Genomic DNA, 24,713 nt, shown 5'->3' on the forward strand with positions numbered 1-24,713 from the left:
TTGAGACTTTTTCCCCTAAAGCTCCTGTACCACCTCTTCCTATCACTTTTGTTCTATTGCTTTTATTTAGTTTAATTGGAAACATACCCTATTAAAGAGTTGGGAGTTGAAAATTTTCACCCAGATTGTTTAGGACACTCTTTGAACATTGAGGCACACGCACAAAAAGATAAACGTTCTGTTACTGTTTTTCTTAGTGAGTTTGGTTTACTCATGGCTCTTGAAAAATTGTATAAGTGCAGCTTAAACTAGAGTTAGTGGTTATGGATTTCCTAGTCTTAATGTGGTTACCTAGTGGTGGGTCTTCAGCTCACTTTCACAGTATTGGGTATCACTCCCAGAAAGTGCCTAAAGTTTAATTTTCAGATATGCCTTCTACTGTGCCCTTTACATTTTCCTTCAGGAGAATTTATATCCTTAAAGAGAATTAAATATCAGAGTTTTTTAAAACCCAATTTTAGCTATTTTAATTTTTCTTCTAATGCCTAACTTACTTTTTCATTTAAAGGCCTGAAAACTGTAACCTTCAAAAGAAAAAGGATTGCAAAAATTATCCAACTTTATTCTTAGCACCTAAACTGTTCTGTATGAAATACAATCGACGTTTCTGTTTTCAAAATAGTTTCTGGTAATTAAATCTGACATTTTTAAAGGAAAGTTTTCATTGTGAGTGTAAGGCTAACTGCCCATGAGGTCATGTGCAGTTCTATTTGATTTAAAGCAATATGCACTCTGGCTTCTGATTAAAAACAGCCAGGAGGACCAATTTACCAGGGATAGTCAAAGAGCAAAATTACAAAGGATCACAAAAAGTAACTGGACATTTTCTTTTAACTAATCGGCCATTAGACCACTTATCAAAATTATAGTGTTATATACACATAGACCAGGTGGAAAATTACAGGAGTTGGAATGTAGGCAAATGTCTTTACAAATTCCCCAACAAGATTACTCTCCAATGCTCAAATCTTTCTTTCAAGCAAATTTTTTTTTTTTTTTTGCGGTACGCGGGCCTCTCACTGCTGTGGCCTCTCCCGTTGCGGAGCACGGGCTCCAGACGCGCAGGCTCAGCGGCCATGGCTCATGGGCCCAGCTGCTCCGCGGTATGCGGGATCCCCCCGGACTGGGGCATGAACCCGTGTCCCCTGTATCAGCAGGCGGACTCTCAACCACTGCGCCACCAGGGAAGCCCTCAAGCAAATTTTTAAGTCTTTAGTTGAAGACTCCATTTTTCAGTTCAGTGAGCTGGATTTGGAAAAGTAGCCCTTCAGTTTAAGAAATTTGTTGTAGGAAATGATTTTAATTATCTCTATTGAAGGATGCCTCTTAGCATTCTCACCTAAAACATTCCTTTGGATAGAATTTCACAAATTGAACATGGGCCAGTGGTCAGTGGGCTCCTCCCCCTAAATACTAATTTTTGAACATACTGATCCATGATTTATTTGGTTTATTTTTCTTTTAGAGCCAAGACACAAAAATTAATGCATTTTGAAAGTTGTGTTTGTTTTCATCTGTTTGATTATCCACTCTTTTCAAAAACTTCAAATGTAAAATGTATCTTCAAATTATTGAATGTTTCATCCATCCCAGTATGTGAACATTCTCCTGTGAATAAGTGTATATAGACTTTATATAGCTTGAGCTTTGTGGCTTGAAATGTTTTCAGGGAGAAACTATTTGAATGATAAGGAATGTCTATTCCCCCTTAGAGTTTATTTTTCTTTTTAAATTCTCATCTCAAATACACAATTAGTTGGGGGTGGTTGCCCAGATGAAAAAATATTGGCATTTGTGTTGAACATTTTATCTTATCACATATAGCTTCTGAGAAGTTTTGCCAACTACTGACTTTCCTAGAGACACGTGCAACCACCCCTCCCTTAGCTGTGCATCCACTTTTCCTTTTTTTTATGAGTGGGAAGGAGGCAGCCCCAACCATAAAAAGCTGATTTCTGGATTCTTTAATATTGAGGTTTTAGGGTAAAGGCGTTTCATGTAAACTTAAATCCATATACAAATGAGTAATGAATATTCCAAGATAAAAATGTCTCTTTGTGCTATTAACTCATTTTTTTTTCAGCATAACATTACCTAGGAAATGTCTAAACTAGGTGAGAAAAAGTTCATGCAAATAATTATCTTTAAGCCCTTATGTTTTCTAAGTCTTTAAATTGTATTTTAGTTTTTGATTCCAAAAGCTGCTCTGGTTTGAATTAAGTTCTTATTACAACTGCAGTGCATACCAACCTTCCCTAGGAGACCACTTCCTGGAATGTGAAGTCCTGGTGCCATTAGCTGTCCACATGCAGAAGGTTCTGTGTACGTGCGTTTCTTTTTTGTGCACTCTGTCAGGCTGGTTGTGGCTAAAATCAGCTCAGCTTTTTGTACTAGATTATTTCACCAAATGCTACAGTCAAAATGATCTAATCTTTGTACCATAGAAAATTATTTAAATTTTATTTTTCTACTGACATTTCTAATTCTGGTATATATGTTTATCAATAAAGAGTTACTTTTAATTCTGTGAACTAGAACTGTTATTTCTTTTTCAGTGGCCAATGAGTTTAATCTTTTGTAATAAGGTTTTCCAACTTAAGTTCTTTTTTAGTACTTAACATATATGCTTAACTGTATTTCTTTTATGTTCAACTCACTAGTTTATGGTAAAATTTTTGTCCAAAGATCTGATTAAACTGTACTTACATGTGAACTTGAGTCTTATTAACTCCACTTTGTGAGCTATATATTACCATCAAGAAGCTTTTGTATGATTACACACTGGGAAGGCTGAAAGCTGATATAGTTTGTGAAAAACATGTATTATTTCAGTAGTAAGTCCACATGAAGAGAGGCTCCAAGGTTGGTTTAGTATTCTGTGACAGCATAAATCTTTTTCTGCTCTGCCATTTTCAGTAAATTGGATTGTCTGATTTGGGTAGCTTACCCCCTGTTCACAAGATAACTGCTGCAGTTCCAGGCATTGCAGACAGACATACAATGTCTGGTAGGAAACTACCCATCCATTCTCTAATTTTTTTTTAAATTGAGGTGTAACATACAGTAAAGTGCACAAATCTTAAATGCATAGCTTGATGAATTTTTATGTATTTATACACTTAATGCGAAGTGGTAGCACTTCGATCAAGATACAGAATGTTTCTAGCACCCCTGAAGGATACATGCAGAGTTCAGCCAGAAGCCCCCAAGATACGTATCCAGGACCAAACAGAGGAGGATCTTTTCTAAAAAGGTGATAACCCAAGACAGTGGAAAGAGACTATGGTGGATGAGGGGCTAAAGATGCTGAGTTTGGCAGGAAGGACCCCAAGACAACATGGTAATAGTGAACCAGGAAACTTGTAGGGAGTTGGGATTTGTACTGTGGCCAGCTGGAGAGATTTGTCTAAAGGCATTGCTCAGTTCCAACCTATTTCTATTGATATTTTGTGGGATTATGTGCCCAGTGTTGCCAGATTCTCCAGTTTTTCAAAGGAAATTGGAAATTAGATTATTTGAAATCTCTTAATTTTTAAGTGCTGGTATATTGGGAGTTCCCCAAACCAACAAACAATTCTTGGACACCAGCAGTGTGTCCAACAATTCAACTCAATTCTGACACCACCCAGAGATAGCACCAGATTCTATAGGTTAAGGGCTCAATCCTACAAGACCGACTCCCACTGCACCCCCTGATTCGAGATGCCAGTTGCAAGTCCAGACCGTTACCTGTGCTTCTCACCGACTGGCTATAAATTGGGTTCAATTAATTTGTTAAAGTGGCTTACAGAACTCGAACTTTTTTTTTTTTTTTTTTTTTTTTTTTTTTTGCGGTACGCGGGCCTCTCACTGTAGTGGTCTCTCCCGTTGCGGAGCACAGGCTCCGGACGCGCAGGCTCAGCGGCCATGGATCACGGGCCCAGCCGCTCCGCGGCATGTGGGATCTTCCCGGACCAGGGCACGAACCCGTGTCCCCTGCATTGGCAGACGGACTCTCAACCACTGCGCCACCAGGGAAGCCCAGAACTCAAACATTTTACATACTAGATCACTGGTTTATCATGAGGATATAACTCAGGAACAGCCGGATGGAAGAGATGCACACGGCAAAGTACGAGGAAGGTGAGTGGAGCTTCCATGTCCCCTGCAAGGGTGCCACTCTCCCCGAATTTCCACGTGTTCACCAACTGGGAAGCTCTCAACCCTGTCCTTTTGGGGTTTTATGGAGACTTCATCACATCTGCATGATTCGTTAAATCACTGGCCATTGGGAACTGATTCAACTTGTCGCCCCTCCCCCTCTCCCCAGAGGTGAGGCAGGGGAGGGCTGTGTGGGGATGTGGGGACTGAAAGTTCCAATCCTCTCATCACACGGTAAGCTGTCCTGGCAACCAGCCCCATCCTTAAGTGCTTCTAAAAGTCATTCATACAACACAAGACACCTTTACCACTCTCAACACTTAGGAAATTCCAGGGGTTTTGGGAGCTGTGAGCCAGGAACTGTGGATGAAGACCAAATATATATGAGAAACACATTTTGGTCATCTGAATGACCAAAATGTATACGAAATGTATATTTCTGCGAAATCATAATATCACAGCTGGCCGCTAATTTAACTTCATGTAAAATGCTTTTCAGGTCGAACAATGCATGTCTTTATGATGGATTTGACCTGCTAACCAATTTTTGACCTCTTTACTAAGCTATTTGACACAACAGAAAATAGTTCTCTGGTTACCCATAAAGTGGTCAGAAACTGTAAATTTGAACAAATGTATGGAGTGCTAGTAATCTGTAAAGAGGAGAGTGGGAGAAGTAGGGTAATGGAGGAGACAGTCTGCTGCAGAACTCTGGGGTATCCTTTTCCCCAGACTCAGACCCCAGGGATGGGGCAAAAGGCTACATCCCAGTTTGTCACTGTAGGGTTTATTTATGCTGTCCAAGGAAAACGAGGCTGAGAATGGTGAAGTCCCAAATACTGGGTCCTAATTTCACATCTATTTTTCTGTTATTCTCACATAAGAAAGATTTACTGAAATGCGTCATAGACCTAAATGTAAGGACTAAAACTATAAAACTCTTAGAAGAACACAGGAGTAAATTTTGTGATCTTGGGTTAGGCAAAGCCTTCTTAGATACAACCCCCAAAGCTAAGATTCTGCACTTCCAATGCAGTGGGCACGGGTTCAATCCCTGGTCAGGGAGCTGAGATCCCACATGCCTTGCTGCCAAAAAACCAAAACAAAACAGAAGCAATATTGTAACAAATTCAATAAAGACTTTAAAAATGGTCCACATCAAAAAAGTCCTTAAAAAATGGGCAAAGGATTTGAGTAGACATTTTTCCAAAACAACATATACCATGACCAATAAAGACATGAATAGATGCTTAACATCATTAGTCATCAGGGAAGTGAAAATCAAAACTATAATGAAATGTCATTTCACACCCACTAGTATGGTTATAATCAAAAAGAGTGTTTGCAAGGGTGTGGAGAAATTGGAGACTTCAGAAATTGCTGGTGAGGGTATAAAATGGTTGCTTGGGGAAACAGTTTGACAGTTTCTTGAAAGGTAAAGCACAGAGTTACTATGTGGTCCAGCAGTTCCACAGGTATATACCTAAGACGAATGAACTTTGAAAATGTGCTAAGTGAAAGAAGACAGTTACAAAAGACTACATCTTGTATAATTCCATTTATATGAAGTGTCTGGAATAAGAAAATATAGAGAGACAGAAAGATTAGCCTAAAGCTGGGGACTGGGGAGAAATGGGGAGTGACTGCTAATTGGTCAGAGGTTCCTTCTTGGGGTGATGAAAATCTTCCAAAATTGACTATGGTGATGGTTGCACACGTCTGTGAATATACTAAAATGATTGAACTATGCACTTTAAATGAGTAAATTTTGTGGTGTGGGAACTATGTTGCAATCAGGCTCTTTTAAAAAGCTTGTTGGCATAAAGCCACCATAATGTCCTTTTAATCACAGACATGTTTCATCTATTCCTTGATTTAGATAACACTAGACTGGGTGACACAGACCCTAGTCCAGAGTATCAACAGGGAGCAATTATCAGCTGAAAAAACCCAAACCTGAACAAACAGGATGTTAGTCGATGATATCTCATTTGCATCTGATTACTGTCCCCCAGAGTTGGATTATAATTAAAATTTTTTAATCTGACAAAATGACAAGCATTATATATGGTTGTATTTCCATATGGATTAACCTGAAGGAAGGACTGGTGTGGATGATGTCTGAATTCTAGAATAAAGCTGATCCTTGTCATTCGCAGTACTTATAACTGTAAGGTCACCGTGCACACTCAATTAGCAGAAATACAGGGTTGAGTTTCTGTGGGTCTCTGGTTGTACCATTTTCATCAACTGATCAGTACATAACCTTGCTTTATGTGTGTTTCTGTTCAAAGACACTGAATTTAATATCTCTTTCTTACAAATAATGATACGCAGTGTTTATAATGAAACAATTATTTCAATGACAGCGTATTTGTGTAATGTACAACACAGATTGTACTACTTTAACTTTCCCCCTCAGTCATACACACACACACACTACACATATAGTACTCATGTACAGTAAATGCATACAGTACTGTAAACACATACTATATAGTGTGCAGTAATGCAAATAAAGTCCCGAAAAAATGAAAGATTAAGAGTTTAAAGTTTTATAAAAACGTTAACTAAAATCTTACTGTTGATAGAGCTGCAGGCTGCGTGATGGCACAGTGCACAGTGTGGTTAAACCTCTCGACCTTGGCTTGCCCCACAAAAAGCAAGGGAGAGGTTGGTGGAACTCATTCTGCAGAAGAGGAAGAGGGTGGCAGGTTGACATCGATCAGTTCAACCTCAGAGGTTTGGCTCTCACCACTTGTTGATGGAGTCGGCAATTTTCCCTCCCAAACTGGCTCCAAAAATTGGGTCAACCCCGTCTGCCTGGCTTTTTGCCTCAAATCTTTAAGCATCTCGGCATAGGGGGCAAATGCACAGGAGGTTAAGTGCTTAAATTTGAGGCTGCGATCAAGCATAGGGTCACACTCTTCCATGTCACTGAAAATTGTTTCCAAGGCAGAGTTCCATTCTGATATTTTAGCCACTGTAAGAGGGACCATTCCTGGACTCTTAGGCTGACTCTCATCGCCATCTTCATCATCACTGACTCCAATGCCTTGTTTTGCCATCTCGTCCAAGTCTTCATTGGTGGGTTCTACTGCTTTCTCTGCCAAAATTTCCTCCACATCTTCTTCTTTCATGTCATCAAAGCCTTCCCCACTTATTTGCCATGCGATATGCATTATGTTTTTGACACTGTTCTTTATACTTTCTGTAACACCTTCAAAGCCTTCAAAATTTTCTACGCAGTCCGGCCAAACATTTTTCCAACAATTATTGATAGTAGCCTGCTTGATGTTGTCCCACGCTGTGCCAACATAATCAATAACGTTGCGTATAGTGACTGACTTCCAATAGTCCATCATGGTAGTTTCCTTGTTGGCTTTGAGAGCCTCAAAAGCCTTGCTATAAAGCTCCCTAGTATAGTGCGCCTTGAAGGCTTTTATTATGCCCTGATCCAGGGGTTGGATGAGAGATGTAGTATTTGGGGGCATGAAAAGAACTTCTACGTTGGGGTGGGCATTTTTGAGTTCTTCACAGCAATGGACTGGGGCATTATCCAAAATTAACAAAATCTTGAAGGCAAGGTTTCTGCCCTGGAGATAATATTCAACTTCTGGTATGAAGCAGCTGTGGAACCAATCAGAAGTCATCCACGCTTTTTTGTTCCACCTCCAATGGACCGGCATATGATTCACGCTTTTCCCTTTAAGTGCTTGTGAACTTGGAGCTCTGTACACCATTAGGGGTTTGCACTTAAAGTCGCCCTTGGCATTGGCGCACAAAAGCAGGGTTGCATAATCCTGGAATGATTTAAAGCCAGGGGCTTTGCAGGCCATTTGTGTTATATAGGTTCTTTTGCCAACGTCTTTGTAAAATAGGCCAGTCTCATCAGCGTTGAAAACCTGCTCTTCCACGTACCCCTTTTCCTGTATAACACTTAGCAGGTATTTTTTAAATTCTTCCGCAGCCTCCTGATCTGCAGAACTAGCCTCACCTGCAAGCTTAACATTACTCACACCATATCGCCTTTTGAAACGTGCAAGCCAGCCAGCGCTAGCCGAGAAGGGTTTCACGTTTTTCTGACCCTGGGTGACGTGACCGTAAATTTCTTTGGCTTTCAGCCTCACAACAATGCTGTCCACCACACCTTTTTTATCGGTTGTCATCTCATGAATCCACAAATTGAGCCGCTTTTCCATCTTTTCCATAGCTTCCTCACGCACTATAGATGTCACCTTAGCACTTTCCGGAGCAGCCTCACGTACAGATCGGCGAATTTCCTTTTCCTTTTTCTTGATGTACCGGATTGTTGACTCATTAACGTTGAACTCACGGCCAACAGCACTACAACTCATGCCTGAACGAAGCTTATCTAACACACGTATTTTCTCCATAAGGCACATCACAGCCTTCTTGCGCTTAGGAACACTAGGCAGCACCGCAGCACTACGCTCAGGGGTCATTTCAAACAGCGAAATCACCAACAAAAAGCACAAAAAATGCAAAAAACGCGGCACTAAACAGATTGCGAAGAGGACACTTATTTAGAGTACGAGAGCCGAAGCAAGATAGCGGATCATCTGCCTCCAACAAGCCACCACTGGTTGACTCAAAATTTTCACTCTCTGCGCATGTCCGCGAATAACCCCAGAAAGCACCGCGAATATTGATTTTTGGGGTGACAGTAAATTTTAACAAGTAAGCGAATACAAAAATACCAACCTGTGAATAACGAAGGTCACCTGTATTCCCGTGGACGAAACAAATTTCGTTTAAGCATATTTACTAAATCAAAGCGTCTGGTAGCGCTGGAGACTACAAGTTCCAGCATGCACCGCTTCAGCACGGAGCCCGTGTTCCGCCAACCGCCACAGTAGCGTCAAGCCCGAGGCTTTGGCCCGGAAGTGTCGTATTTGGATCACGTAGAACTCTTTGCGCCTGTGCACACGGTGCGGGGGCCGCCCTAGCTACCGCCGCCCTTGCAGCAGCTCTATCTATGGTCTCTCCCTAGAGCTTTGCCGTTGCGGGTAGCTGCTGCGGCTGTGTTCGCCCCGCGCGGCAGCGACATGGAGGAATTCGATTCCGAAGACTTCTCCACCTCGGAGGAGGACGAAGACTACGTTCCATCCGGTGAGCGATTCCACCTGAGGCGAGGGGCGGCTTGACCCGCCCCGCGCCTCACGTGAGGCGCGCTTTGCCCGGCGTGCGTGGGCCCGGTGGCCCAGTGGCCGCATGGCGCGGGTCTCAAGCGTCCCCGCCCCGCGCCCTCGCCCGCCTGCTCGCACCGTGCGGGCGCCGTGGCCCAGGAAGTGTACACGGGGACGTCTCGCGCAGCTGTTCCTCACGGCCTGCCTTCGGCCGCCGCCGCCTCTCGGAGCGCGGGAACCGGCACGTGAACTCCGCTCTGCCTCTGGTGAAGCTGGCGGTGGTCGGTCATCGCGTACCTTTACCAGCCCTGAAATCTTCTGAAAGGCAGTGTTATCGCCAGGCCTTCCGTCCCCAGAGAATTGCTAGCTAGCATCACGTTCCTGATAGGTCTCTTCAATTTCTGTTCTCAAAAGGGATCTGGTTGTTAAAAAGTTCACATAATGATGCCCTTTGCCTCTTTGCAACGTCTATACCCATTGCTCTCTGATCAGACCTTTGATTTTTTGTTTTTGTATAGGCTTCTAAAACCGAACCGGGCCAAAGTAAATGTCACCCAAACCTACCCCTTCCGCCCTCCTGCACCTTCCGCAGGCTTCCCCATCTCATTAGAAGTATCTGCCCGTACAGTAGCCCAGGTTAAAAACAAAACAAAACCTTGGGAGTTGGCCTTATTCTCACTGTTTTGGTCTAACCAATCATTTAAGTTCTGTTTGCGTCTGCGTAGAAGGTTAATTTCTGATCAGCTCCTCACCAATCTCGCTCTTACTGAACTACCATTAACACTAAGACTCGCCATAGCTTCCCAGTTGGTTTCCTGGGTTCCATTCCTGTCCACCAACATTGGTCTTTCGGTATCGGCCAGTGTGATCATTTGAAAACTAGTTTTCATTTTAATCAGTTATTCATGCGCCTGTTTCAAAATAGTCAAATATTTTTGAAAGGCTTATTTTTGAAACTGAACCGTTGCCATCACCCCTCATACCTGTCAATCCTCCCCAGAAGAAACTGCTTTAAAAAAATTATTTATTTATTATTTATTTTTGGCTGTGTTCGGTCTTCGTTTCTGTGCGAGGGCTTTCTCTAGTTGCGGCGAGCAGGGGCCACTCTTCATCACGATGCGCGGGCCTCTCACTATCGCGCCCTCTCGTTGCGGAGCACAGGCTCCAGACGCGCAGGCTCAGTAGTTGTGGCTCACGGGCCTAGTTGCTCCGCGGCATGTGGGATCTTCCCAGACCAGGGCTTGAACCCGTGTCCCCTGCATTGGCAGGCCGATTCTCAACCACTGCGCCACCAGGGAAGCCCATGAAACTGCTTTCTACTTTTAAAATTTGGTAGTTCCATTGTCTGTTGACTTAACCCATCCATGTTAGGTGTTATTTTAACACCCTCTTTAGTCTCACCGTTTCACCTTCAGATATTCCCCAACTCCCCAGCCCGCCAATGTTCCTATGTCTAATTGGGGTTAGATTGGTATTAAGCGTTTCCTTTTTTTTGTAATTACTTTGTGGACATCTTGTTCAGGCCTGACCATGTGGTATATACAGTTATTGCTTTTCCTGCACTAGTTTTCTCTGGAGTTAATAATTGCCATTTTGTTGCTGTTGCTTAGTCTATGTACTTACTACTGATTTGATCCGGAACTTTCAACATTGTCTAAATCATCTCCCAAGATATTTAGATTTATTAGATAATCTTTCACTTTTTGAAGTCCATCTTTGCCGTCTGACCTGCTCCAATTTGTCTTGGTTTTACCACTTTGAAACCTAAGATTTTCCATCATCACCACCACTCTGGATGTTCCTTTTACCTCCATTTCCTCTTGGATTCCCTGTTCCTTGGGTCCCATGATGTCTTCTTTCTTGGTGTATTTCACCAAAATGAGAATAAATCCTCAAATAACTTCTTGAGGAAAGATGCATTTTTTTAGAAACTTTTTTTTTGAGACCTCGACTATCTAAAAATAGTGAAATATTGACCCTCAGGCATGATTACTAATTTGGTATAGAATTCTCTGTTCTATAATAGTAATTCTGCATTCTATAATAATAATTTTCTATATGAATTTTAAAGGTATTCCTCCATTATTTTCTAAGTTTCCAGTGTTTTTATTAAAAAGTCACTTGTCGGTCATTTTTCCTCATTTATATAAAATTTGTCTCTGGAAGTTGATAGAATTGTCTCTTTGTTTCTGATATTTTCTGATATTTCACAGTGATATACTGTACTTTGGTATGAGTCTGTTTTCATCCATTCTGCTGGGCCTTCTGGAACTTTGTTGTTTTTTTTTTTTTGGCTGCGTTGGGTCTTTGTTGCCTCGCGGGTGCTGCTCTTTGTTGCGGAGCACAGGCCCTAGAGCACGCAGGCTTCAGTAATTGCGGCATATGGGCTCAATAGTTGTGGCTTGCGGGCTCTGTAGCGCAGGCTCAGTAGTTGTGGCACCCCGGCTTAGTTGCTCCGCGGCATGTGGGATCTTCCCGGGCCAGGGATCGCACCTGTGTCCCCTGCACTGGCAGGCGGATTCTCAACCACTGCGCCACCAGGGAAGTCACTTCTGGAACTTTTTAAATTTGGGGGGGACAGTTTTCTCCATTTTATTTTTTTGGAATCATCATTATTTATGTGTTGAATCTTATGTTAGACCTTATGGACTGGTTCTATTTTCCTGTACTTTTTTTTTTTGATAAACTTTAAAAAAATTGTATTTATGTATGTATGAAGTATGTATGTAAGTATGTATTTATTTAGCTGCACCGGGTCTTAGCTACAGCACGTGGGATCTTCATCTCCGGGTGCAGGTGCAGGATCTTTTAGTTGTGGCACGTGGGATCTTTCAGTTGCAGCATGCGGAGTCTTTAGTTGCGGCATGTGTGATCTAGTTCCCTGACCAGGGATCGAACCCGGGGCCCCTGCATTGGGAGTGGGGAGTCTTAGCCACTGGACCACCAGGGAAGTCCCTTCCTCTATTTTTATTCTCTATTTTCTAACCCTTTGACTTCTTTTTCACTTTATGGGAATATTTCAGTATTTTACCATCCAACCCTTCTGTTGAGTTTTTTTCTCTTTACATTTTTTTCCCCGAGTTTTATGGCTTTTATTAACACAAATGCAATGTGTACACGAGCTGTCTGTTCATTTTCTTTGCTGTGCAGCCTGGCATTGGGATTGGTGACTCAGATGGCCAGGTGGGCTGCTCTTTCCACAGTGATTTTGGGGTTCTTGGAGGAGATATTGGGAGTAGTCTCAGCACCGTAAAATTTGTTGCCCATCAGCAGCACTTCAAGCTCTTTGACATAGTGGACCAGGAACTTCCAGAAGCCACTGGGCAGCATGTGCTTTGTTTTCTTGTATCAGTGTTGAATCTGGTCCTTGGATATTTTAAACTTTGAGTAACTTTTTTGTTTTTTCACAAATTTTAAATAGCATCATTTTCTTGTTTCATGTGTGCAGTATCTTATTGCTCTGTGGATATTATTAATGCTTTAAGGCCTCTTCCCTTCTCAGCTGGCCCACACTCTGTAGAGCGTGTTTCTCCCATGACTGCTCTCACTTTCCAAGACGACCCCATGCCCTGGGACCGCTCTTGCCTTTAGAGATGGTCCGCATTCTTCCTATGGAATGTGTATCTCTCTAAATAAATCCACTTCTTACCTATCAAATAATAATAATAATAATAATAATAATGCTTTAAATTTTTTTACCTTTAACTTATGCACGGTAAAATTCATTCTTCATTATACTGTTCTATGAATTTTTGACAAATGCTTAGAGTTATGTAACTGCCGCTAAAATTAACAGTTCCAAGGCCACCTTTGCCCTCCCCTCCCCCGCCAAATTAGATCATATTGTCTGTGTATAGAAACAGTTTTATTTCCTCTTTTCCAATAGGCATACCTTTTATTTCTTTTCCTTGCCTTTTTGTACTTAGTATAGACTTCCAATGTAATATTGAATAGGAGAGGTGAGAGTGGATATCCTTTCCTTGTTCCCAATCTTAAGGAGAAAGCATCAATGTTTCACCATTTGGTATAATGTTAGTTACAGGTTTTTCATAGATGCCTTTTGTGTGTGTTTTAAGCACTTTACATTGTCTAACTCATTACTAACTCAATCACATAACATTATCAAGTATGTGCTATTGTGCTCTCCATTTCACACATGAAGAAACTGAGGAACCCAAAGTCACTCAGCTAGATAGTAGCTGGGCTGGGATTTGAATCCTGGCAGTCTGCATATACTGCCCCTAATGTGTTTTATTAGGTTAAAGAAATTCCCTCTATTCTTAATCTGCTGAGAGGTGAGTTTTGTCAAATGCTTTTTCTCCATCTATTGATTGTGTGGTTTTTCTTTTTTTAATCTGTTAATGTGATGAATTACAGTGATTGATTTAAAATTTTTGAACAGCCTTTTATTTCTGGGATAAAACTTACTTGGTCGTGATGTATTATTCTTCTTCTACATTACTGAATTTTGTTGAGGAGTTTTGCATCTGTTTATGAGGGATGTTGGTCTGTAGTTTCCTTGTAATTTCCTTGCCTGGCTTTGGTATCAAATAATGTTAGCCTAATAGAATGAGGAAACAATCTCTTTCCGCTAAGGTGATTTTTATTCACCCTGTACATTTGTGTTGGGCATTATTATGTTAGACACTTTCTCAGATTTTTTTGGTGATTCTTAGTTGTTTGACTCATATTTACATTCAGCATGGGGGACTGAAAAGGTGATGGAAGCTCTGAGTCTTTGGAGCTTCAATTAAAAAAAGATTTGTTCATTTTGTGCTTTTTTTGTCTATAGGGTTGTTTTTCTGTTTCTTACTCTTACAGTAACTGCATGATTTTTGTGGTGGTTTGTGTAATTTAAAATTTGCTTTTTTCACATCAGTGAGATTGAGCATCTTTTTTCATGTTTAAGAAGATCCAGAGCCATATGCATCTCTTTGTCTGAACTGTCTGCAACATTCACCCATTTTTATGAAGAAAAATAACTATATATTATTACAAAAGCAGTGCATGAACTTTGTAGAAAATTAGAAAATGCAGGCAATTAAACATAAAAAATCGGAATCATTCCATTCCTACCACCCAGAGATGATCAGTATTGGTCCCTTAGTGAAACCCACTCTGATCTTTTTTCTATACCCAGGTGTAGTTATTTGTATTTTTCCCCAACCTGAAATCATAGTTTTTTCATGTTACTTTGTAACCTGCTCTTTTCAGTGAACATTCTGTCCCTGTCCATTTCAGTAAACTTCCAGCTCATCTAATACACAAACCATATTCAGGTTTTCCTTGTTGACTCAAAAATGGCTTTAGCTTTTTTGTTAAATCACCATTGAGTTTAGGACTACATGTATCATCCAGTTGTTCCATCCCTTAAATCTGTTTTGGGTTTTTTTTTTTTTTTTTTTTTTTGCTGTACGTGGGCCTCTCACTGCTGTGGCCTCTCCCATTGCAGAGCACAGGCTCCGAATGCACAGGCTCAGCGGCCATGGCTCACGGGCCCAGCCGCTCCGTGGCATGTGGGATCTTCCCGGACCGGGGCACGAACCCGCGTCCCCTGCATCGGCAGGCAGACTCTCAACCACCGTGCCACCAGGGAAGCCCCCTTAAATCTGTTTTAATCTAGCACACTACTGTTTCTGTGACTTAGATTGGCTTAGGAGATCAGGCTGTATGTCCTGCAGAATGTCTCACCTTCTGATTTTGTCTGGTTGCTCCCTCATGGTATTAGGTTGTTCCTTCGTCCCTTGAATTTTCGTTAAATTGGAAGTTAGATCTAAGTGCTTGGTGGATTCAAATGAAATAATTTTAGCTAAAATAAATTATAGACTACTTGAGTGTTTCATAATGCATAACATCAGAAAACACAAAATACCTGGTTAATTCCCATGGTTGTGACTTCTGGATCAGAATGATGAGAGTTTGGTCCTTCTATTGTGTAATTATTTTTTCTCTCAGAACTGGAAAGTATTCTGTGTGGCAATATACTTAATCATTAAAACTTAAATTGTTTTTTAACATTACTTGATAATCCTTGCCTAAATTACTACTAACATTAGAGTGTGAGAGCAATGGTTTTCTAATTTTGTGGTTCTTCTACATTTATTGGTTGATGTTCTTCTGAAAGTGTAGCTTTTCCTCATCAGTGGGGCAGGATAAATGTTTAATTCATTTCCCTTAATTTCCAATTTTCAAAATAGGGAGTAATCTTAATAGTAACCTAAAATGGTGCAAATAATTTTTTTAAAATTAATTTATGTATTTGTTTTTGGCTGTGTTGGGTCTTTGTTGCTGCGCATGGGCTTTCTTTAGTTGCGTCCAGCGGGGGCTATTCTTCACTGAGGTGCGCAGGCTTCTCGTTGTGGTGGCTTCTCTTGTTGAGGAGCACGGGCTCTAGGCGCACGGGCTTCAGTAGTTGTGGCGCGTGGGCTCAGTATTTGTGGCTCGCAGGCTCAGTAGTTGTGGTGCATGGGTTTAGTTGCTCCACGGCATGTGGGATCTTCCTGGTCCAGGGCTCGAACCCGTGTCCCCTGCATTGGCAGGCGGATTCTTAACCACTGCGCCACCAGGGAAGCCCTGGTACAAATAATTTTTTCTGTCTTTTTAAAAAATATATCATAAAGGTGTCACAGTTTTTTATCGATTCGGTGTGTTTCAGTCTAACAGTTATTCGTTTTAATGGTCAGGTCATCACTTTTGGCCACTAACAGTTCTTTCAAGCTGGATCTTATATCCTTTTAACGTGACCCATTATTCTTAAATAACTGCCTTGCTTTCTGGCACAGCAAAGTGTCTCCATTTCACCTTGTGCTTTCCTTCCCTCAGACCTGAAATTAGCTGGCCTTTTCAGGGAGCCATTTTTGTTTTGAGTCATATCAAAGAATACAGTCTGAACTTTAAAGAAATGCTCATTGCTACTAGAGTGACATTGCTTCTATGCCATTTAAGTGAACAGAGCTAGAAAATATTTATCTTAAAAAGAGTTAAGAGTTCTGAATTTTTTTTTTTTTTTTTTTTTTTTTTTTTTTTTTTTTTGCGGTATGCGGGCCTCTCACTGTTGTGGCCTCTCCCGTTGCGGAGCACAGGCTCCGGACGCGCAGGCTCAGCGGCCATGGCTCACGGGCCCAGCCGCTCTGCGGCATGTGGGATCTTCGCGGACCGGGGCACGAACCTGTGTCCCCTGCATCGGCAGGCGGACTCTCAACCACTGCGCCACCAGGGAAGCCCTGAATTTTTTTTAAGAGTTCTGAATTTTAAGTTCAGTTTTAACATTTGTTTTCACTTCATTTCTTAATTTCTTTGGTTTTATAATTGTGTGTCATTTCTTACTCTGAAGTTCTGGATTCCTAACAAGATTAGTATAACTACTTAACTTTCTTTTACCTATAATAAAAGGAATAGTTTGAAAATACCAACACCAATGTTACTACTAGGAATAGAACTTTTTTGGTCTTTAGAATGCATCTTACTAAGGATGAACAGTCAAAATACTGTTTCTGAAGTTCTCAGAGGGGCTTCCCTGGTGGCGCAGTGGTTGAGAATCTGCCTGCCAATGCAGGGCACACGGGTTTGATCCCTGGTCTGGGAAGATCCCACATGCCACAGAGCAACTAAGCCCATGTGCCACAGCTATTGAGCCTGTGCTCTAGAGCCTGTGAGCCACAACTACTGAGCCTGCATGCTGCAACTACTGAAGCTGCATGGCTAGAGCCCGTGCCCTGCAACAAGAGAAGCCACCGCGATGAGAAGCCCGAGCACCGCAACGAAGAGTAGCCCCCGCTCACCGCAACTAGAGAAAGCCCACCCATAGCAACGAAGACCCAACACAGCCAAAAATAAATAAATAAAATAAATAAATTCATTAAAAATAAATAAAGTCCTTGGAGTAAATCCTTTCTTTGTGGCTTGTGTTATCAGTTTGGTTATATTTGTTTGTTTATTTAAACTTTGCTCAATTTAAGGGATTTTCAGAATTCTGCGGAGCAATAAACACTGAGAACTCTTGCTTCTGCTGCCCCTGCTTACCCCACTGTCTTCTGCCCTGACCCTTATAGATAGCGATTTTCATTAGTTTTCTGTTTTTCCTTGTAATTTTGCCTTTTTATATTCTATTTGTATAAACAAATACAGTATAGCTGGGTACCCACCACTGTGGGTTTGTCTTTTAAAAGTCCTTTTGTTGTAGTGATTTTACTCAGGTTTCAGGAGGAAGCAAAATTACATTTGTGTGTTCAGTCTCTTCATGAAACACTTTCACTTACCACTTGGTGTCTAAGATGCTAAATTTGCTTCCATTTTAAAACGATTATATTTACTATTCTGATGGCCTCAAATGCTTATTCTCCAGATTTTAGTAGGGCTGGCTCATTCTCATCATCTTTGTTCTCTTTTTTTTTCCTAATCTCTGCTATCATATTTGTAGTTTTCAAGAGTTTTATAATTTTTTTCATTTTCTGAAAATTTTTTAGTCATCTTATTCTTGTTTTGTGGATGTCTCTGAGGATATAAATTATAAAGGTTTTTTTTTTCTAATTTTGTTTCCTCTTAATTCCTTTCTGTTTGTTTTCAGTCTTGCCTTTGATATTGGAAGCTCTCCTCAATGTTTGGTGTTCCTAGTTCATTGTGAGTGAAATACTTAAAAACTAATTTGATGTGCAGGAATATTCAAAATAGCCTTGTTTGTAATGGCCCCAAACCAGATGTCCATCAACAGAGGAATGGATAAATAAATTGTGGTATAGTCATACAATGAAATAATATTAAGGATGAGAATGAAAAAGCTACAGCTACCTGGAAGCAACTGGGTGACTTACAAATAGAATGTTGAGTAAAAGAAGCTGGGCACAAGAGTACATATTGTAGGCTTCTGGTTAAGTCTCAAAAACAGATGAAACTAATTTATGATGTTAGAATTCAGGATAGTGGTTACCTGTGGGATGTGGGTGGTGGCTTTGATTGGAACAGGGGCCTTCTGCAATGCTGGTCATGTTCTGCTTCAACTGGGTCTAATTATACAAGTGTGTTCACTTTGCATAATTTTGTTGTCCTGTACATTAGTTTGTGTGCTTTTTGGTGTGTTATACTTCATATAAAAGCTATGTGAAGTAAAAAAGAAAAACACAACTGGTTGAATCTCTGTGTTTACAGGATTTATTGACTGGTACCCATAGAATGTGGTCAGACTGGGCATCCAAGCAACACTTTTGTTGGGGACCCCAGAATGTCAGTGTCTGAAGATGGGAAGCAGATGTGTTTGTTTTTTTCTGCTATGTCTAACTTGAAGTCTTTAAGCCTCTTTCTAAACCTCTTTTATTGATAAGGCAAGGTATCCTTTGCTTACTTTTGAAAGGTATCCAAGATGAGGTGGAAACATGAGTTTCTTTTTTGAAAAGTACAGTAGTCAGTTTGCAGTTTCTGTTCATTCATTTAGCATATACATCTAAAGACATGCGGATGGATCCATGTCTTCATGGTGTGTGGAGCATAGCAGAAATTGCAAACATTAAATATTAATGGGGTGCGTTAAGGAGAAATATGCACTGCCCTGGAGGCCTAGAATAGGGGAACTTAGCCTAGTCTTCAGGGATAGGGAAGACGTCCCTCAGGAAATGATATTTTAGTCTGGTGAAGAACAGAGGAAAGTACTACATTTTTTTCTTAATGAAAATGTCTCATCTTGATGTGAAAACCTTTATTCATGTCTGTCTGACCACCCTGTTATGTGATTTCAGGTGGAGAGTATAGTGAAGATGATGTAAATGAATTAGTGAAGGAAGATGAAGTGGATGGTGAAGAGCAGACACAGAAAACCAAAGAGAGAAAAAGAAAGACTCAGAGCATTCCGGCCAGGTGATGCTACCCTCAAGGCCCTTAGAAGTCAGGGGCTGTTGTCATAACCTTCCAGATTGCTGGGATTGGTCTGATGATAGATTTCTTACTGCCGGGGTTTCTAACCTTTTTCTCACTGAGGGAAATATTTGGTGACATTTTAGGATTAAATTCTTATTCTCTGGCAAGCTTTAAAATTTTTTGAGCTTTAATTTTAAAAAGTTAATAGGTAATATGTGCACCTGGTTTAAAATTGAAAACCCGGGAATTCCCTGGCAGGCCAGGGGTTAGAACTCTGCCTTTCCAATGCCAGGGCCTGGGTTCAATCCCTGGTCAGGGGACTGAGATCCCACAAGCTGCGTGGTTCGGCCAAAAGAAAAGAAAAAAGCAATTGCTACAAAAAATGTGTACCCCATCTCTAGCCCTTGTTGCTTTGTCTCAGAAGAATTATGTTACCAGAGATAATTCTGTGTATGTACGATCATGTATATATGTATTTCCTACTTTTTCTTTTTTTGGCCATGCGCCTCGTGGGATCTTACTTCCCTGACCAGGGATCGAACCCACGCCCCCTGCAGTGAAGCATGGGAAGTCCTAATAACTGGACCGCCAGGGAATTCTCTACATTCCCTACTCTTTAAAAAAAAAAAAAAAAAAAGAATAGTAGCATACTCTGCATATCATTTCTTACCTTCCTTATTTCACATCTTGGAGATGATACTATGGCAGTATATTTAGCTATACCTTTTTCTTTTCAGTGACTGCATAGTGTTACATTACTGGACAGACCTTACTTTATTTAAACATTCCTTTATTGAGAGACCTTTAGATTGTCCTCATCTTTACTACAGCAAATAAGACTGCAGTGAATATTCTTCTTATGTGTCTTTGTACACATGTATATTTGTAAATTAGATCTGTAGAAGTAGAATTGTTTGACCCAGGGTTATATGTAGTAAAAAAAAAAAAAAATTTATAGGTATAGACAAATTACCTTCTATAAGCCTGGTACTGAATTGCACTCCCACCAAAAATTATGAAAATTCTGACAAGTTATTTAACTCAAAAAGGGAGTTTTTCAATACAAGTCTTTTATTCTCTTTGATTGGTGTTTCTGTCTTCCTGGACATGGAAGCAAAAAGCAGATTGTAGAAAGAGAATTTTGAGTATTAGGTGATTCACTTGAAGTCAGAATAGTCTTAAGAACCAGTTTACTCTTTTAAGTCTTGGACCCAGTTCTTTCATCCTTGGCTTTTGTATAGTCCAGCTTTCATATCTTCAGAAGGTAGGAAGAAACATGGATTCCCCACTCCCTAACCCCTCAGAACTCTGGGAAGAAACAGTGCAAATAAATCTGAGGCTGTCTTCAATTTCTGTTCCCCAAATGGAGTGACTTTTAAGAAGTCAAAAATACCAGGCATATGTATGTTATTAGAACCCTCTTTCTGAACAGATTGATTCTGTGAGGTGATTTTGGGTATTGGTGAAAACAGCGGGTCCTAACTTAGAAGTAGAACCCTGTATTTTGATTCTAAATGCTTTGGGAAAATGCTAACTGTAAGAGATCAGTTCTTTTTTTCTTCCACAAAGTCTCAGCTTACCTCTCCCACTTCCCCTATCAGGCGTGTTAACCAGCAGTCCCCAGATTTAAAAGTTTTCTGATATTTGCAACATTATGTTTGGAATTCAGGAAGGGATAACTGAAATTATTTTGCCCGTTTTTCTTGTCTCTCCTTTTCCTTGTGACTGTTGGTGATTAGGAAGAGAAAACAAGGTGGCCTCTCATTAGAAGAAGAGGACGAGGAGGATGCCAACGAGGAATCTGGAGGAAGTAGTAGTGAGGAGGACGATGCAGCTGCAGAGCCAGAAGAAGGCACTGAGTCAGAGGATGCAAGGAGAAGGAAGGAGGATGAACTGTGGGCCAGCTTCCTCAGTGACGTAGGACCAAAACCAACAGTGCCTCCGTGCACACGAGTTAAAGTAAGTCAATAGATGAATGGGATGAACGCTTCCCCAGAAATGCTGCAAGTTCCCCAGATAGATTTTTTAAATTTACAAACTGAGATTTGAGGCTTACAACAGAAATCAGACTAGATGCCTTTTAATAGTGACTCTACTAAGTGAAAAGCAAAGCATTCACTATGGTAGGAAACACAAGCCTTTCTAGTTAAATAAATTTTCAGTAAGCATTTAACTGTTTAGAGATGAAATATTTAAAGATAGCTGGAAACAACATGTTTGGATGGATCTTTTAGTTTTCATCCTTATATGAAACTGATTACACTTCTTTTTTCATAGAGAGGAGAGGAGGCTGAAGAGACAAGTTCAAGTAAATTGTTGGTCAAAGCAGAAGAGCTAGAGAAACCTAAAGAAACAGAAAAAGTTAAAATCACCAAGGTGTTTGATTTTGCTGGTGAAGAAGTCAGGTAAGATGACATTCACAAACTTCAAAACTAGTACTTTTAAAAAGGAGCATCTTTCTAAATGGTGTTAGACATCTGTCCTCATTCCAACCCATCTTAATATTGTGGAAGATTTATATTTGAACTCAAGGAAAACAGTGGTTCCATTGATTATCAGGGAGTATGAGAAAGATCCTTTTACATATGGTAATGTAGTTGGGGGGCATTATGAAGTGGTTGGCTGAACAGAAACAAGAAAATGTAAGAGTTAAGTATTTGGTTTCACTTACCATGCCGTCCTTTGTGACTTTGGCTATTTCTCCCTTTATTACTTCCCTTAACTTTGATGTATAAGCCCCAGTGAAACCTTTGAGATCAGGTGAGAATTGAAAGTACTAGGAGAGAAATTTGATTCTGATATTATTTCCTCATCTTAATATTATTTTTTAAATTGATTCATAGGTTTGTTACTAGTTTAGAAAAACATTATAGGCTTAATACTCTTGGCCGTTCTAGATGAGAGCTACATGCCCAGAATTTCTTCTTCCCCATTTATTTAAAATTTTAATATGAAAATAGCAGGTCTGTAATTTAGAGCTGGACAAGAACAGATGAAGTGTCTGCCAATCAATAAGTTTATAGATGGTCACATTTATTTTCCTTGACAGTAATTAATTAGACTTGTTTACTCTCTGTAAATATAATTTCCCCTAAAGTTGATACTGTTAAAAATAATTTCTAGTTTCCAACAATTATTTCATCTAGTGAAAATATATCTTAGAAAGAAGTTTGGCATTATTTGTTTGTTTTTAACATTTATTTATTTATTTGGCTGCGCTGGGTCTTAGTTGTGGCACGCGGGATCTTCATTGCAGCGTGCGGGATCTTTGGTTGCAGCGTGTGGGAAGTTTAGTTGCGGCATGCGGGATCTAGTTCCCTGTCCAGGGATCGAACCCGGGCCCCCTGCATTGGGAGTGTGAAGTCTTACCCACTGGACCACTAGGGAAGTCCCCAAGCTCAAATTTTTAACAATGAGATTTAACAGACAGACGTAAAATTACATTTCAATAAATACAGTCAAAATGAGCATAAAATAAGAAAAGGAAAAGAATTACATAACTATCATTTTTTTTGGGAGGGGGCAGCAGGCACACCCTGCGACTTGCAGCATCTTAGTTCCCCACCCAGGGATTGAACCCGAGCCCCGGTACTGAAAGTGCCGAGTCCTAACCACTGGACTGCCAGGGAATTCCCTATAACTATACATGTTGACCATTGAAAGTGTGAGTGTAAGTGATTGATAAAAGGAATCACCTTTTAATTCTATAATTGAAGCAAAAAACTAAAAGTATCAATTCCCAGTACTTAACATCTAGACATGTACTTTGTTTTTTTTGTTTGCGGTACGCGGGCCTCTCACTGTTGCGGCCTCTCCCGTTGCGGAGCACAGGCTCCGGACGCGCAGGCTCAGCGGCCATGGCTCACGGGCCCAGCCGCTCCGCGGCATGTGGGAATCTTCCCGGACCAGGGCACGAACCCGTGTCCCCTGCATCGGCAGGCGGACTCTCAACCACTGCGCCACCAGGGAAGCCCTAGACATGTACTTTGAATAAGTGCTGTTTATATTAATTTCTAAAGTTTTTAATGGGTCAGAACAGCTTATATCTTTCTTGTTAATTAATCTAAGTGGGATTGATGACAGCCCTACTCCTGGAGGATGATGTATATGTAAATTATTTCTGTGTTGGTGCTCTTCCTCTTAATTTTTAAAAAAATAATACTCATCATAAACCCATCTCAAAGGGCTGTATTTGTACCTCTTTTATTTATTTATTTATTTATTTAAATTTATATATTTATTTATTTATTGGCTGCATTGGTATTTGCTTGCTGTGTGTGGGCTTTCTCTAGTTGCGGCAAGCGGGGGCTACTCTTCGTTGCAGCACGTGGGCTTCTCATTGCGGTGGCTTCTCTTGTTGCGGAGCACGGGCTCTAGGCGTGTGGGCTTCAGTAGTTGTGGCATGCGGTCTCAGTAGTTGTGGCTCATGGGCTCTAGAGCACAGGCTCAGTAGTTGTGGCACACAAGATTAGCTGCTCCGTGGCATGTGAGATCTTCCCGGACCAGGGCTCTAACCCATGTCCCCTCCATTGGCAGGCAGATTCTTAACTACTGCGCCACCAGGGAAGTCCTGTACCTCTTTTTAATTTATTTTTCTAATAGATTCTTTCTATTGCGTTTTCCAAAAGTATTGGTCTGCAACAGGTTGAAATTTTTTTTTTTTTTTTCCGGTACGCGGGCCTCTCACTGTTGTGGCCTCTGCCGTTGCGGAGCACAGGCTCCGGATGCGCAGGCTCAGCGGCCATGGCTCAAGGGCCCAGCCGCTCCGCAGCATGTGGGATCTTCCTGGACCGGGGCACGAACCCGTGTCCTCTGCATTGGCAGGCGGACTCTCAACCACTGCGCCACCAGGGAAGCCCCAGGTTGAAATTTTTAAATCATGGTCCTTCACTACAGATAATTTAGATAATGGTCTGCAATAATGTGAAAGTAATGAGGATGGAAGTGTGGATTTTAAAGCAGTTGCATTAAGTTCAGGATTTTCATTTTTACTTTTTCCTAACAAAGCCAGTAATAACTATATTTTCTTTTTTTTCTTCCAGTTTTATTGAGAAATAATTGACATACAGCACTGTATAAGTTTAAGGTGTACAGCATAGTGATTTGACCTAGGTACCTCATGAAATGATTAGTAGTAACTGTATTTTCAGAGTTCATCTTCAGTGCTTCATAAGTAGTCAGTTCCAGTAATTTATCCTGTCAAGTTATAATTAAATTTAAGTTATATTTCAGTGGGAAAAAGGAATTCTGGATGCATGAATTTCCTATGTGTGGATTTTTTTTATGGAAAATATAATTCAGAACATTCTGTGAAACATGTTAACCTATAGGAACTGTTCTCCAGGCTTTTAACTTTCATTTTTACTCTTAGAGTTTACTTGTTTCTGAAAAATATGTTGAATTACTTCCTTGTGTGAAAGTACTAAGATTATTAAAAACACCAAACTGGGAATTCCCTGGCAGTCCAGTGGTTAGGACTCCACAGTTTCACTGCTGAGGGCCTGGGTTCAATTCCTGGTTGGGGAACTAAGATCCCGCAAGCTGCTCAGCACAGCCAAAAAAATACCAAACAAAGCA

The 24,713-nt window shown here is 40.8% G+C and overlaps 2 protein-coding genes across 2 annotated transcripts in view; one reads left to right on the top strand and one right to left on the bottom strand.

Moving 5' to 3' along the window:
- Positions 1–6,824: 6,824 nt before the first annotated feature.
- LOC307066784 (tigger transposable element-derived protein 1) lies at positions 6,825–8,498 on the bottom strand (the record flags this gene model as incomplete). Its single annotated transcript, XM_079724028.1, has 1 exon — positions 6,825–8,498. One exon carries the CDS (start codon positions 8,496–8,498, stop codon positions 6,825–6,827), a length of 1,674 nt encoding a protein of 557 aa, XP_079580154.1.
- A 677-nt stretch (positions 8,499–9,175) lies between these two features.
- Positions 9,176–24,713, top strand: part of CFDP1 (craniofacial development protein 1) — a 133,294-nt gene continuing 117,756 nt past the window's right edge. Inside the window, exons 1-4 of the mRNA XM_079723787.1 lie at positions 9,176–9,273; positions 19,019–19,136; positions 20,876–21,095; positions 21,414–21,541. Coding sequence (XP_079579913.1) covers positions 9,210–9,273; positions 19,019–19,136; positions 20,876–21,095; positions 21,414–21,541 — 530 coding nt within the window. The 5' untranslated portion in view covers positions 9,176–9,209. The remainder of the gene's footprint in view (positions 9,274–19,018; positions 19,137–20,875; positions 21,096–21,413; positions 21,542–24,713) is intronic.

The sequence above is a fragment of the Hyperoodon ampullatus genome (assembly GCF_949752795.1).
Source record: "Hyperoodon ampullatus genome assembly, chromosome: 18".
Lineage (NCBI taxonomy): Eukaryota > Metazoa > Chordata > Mammalia > Artiodactyla > Ziphiidae > Hyperoodon > Hyperoodon ampullatus.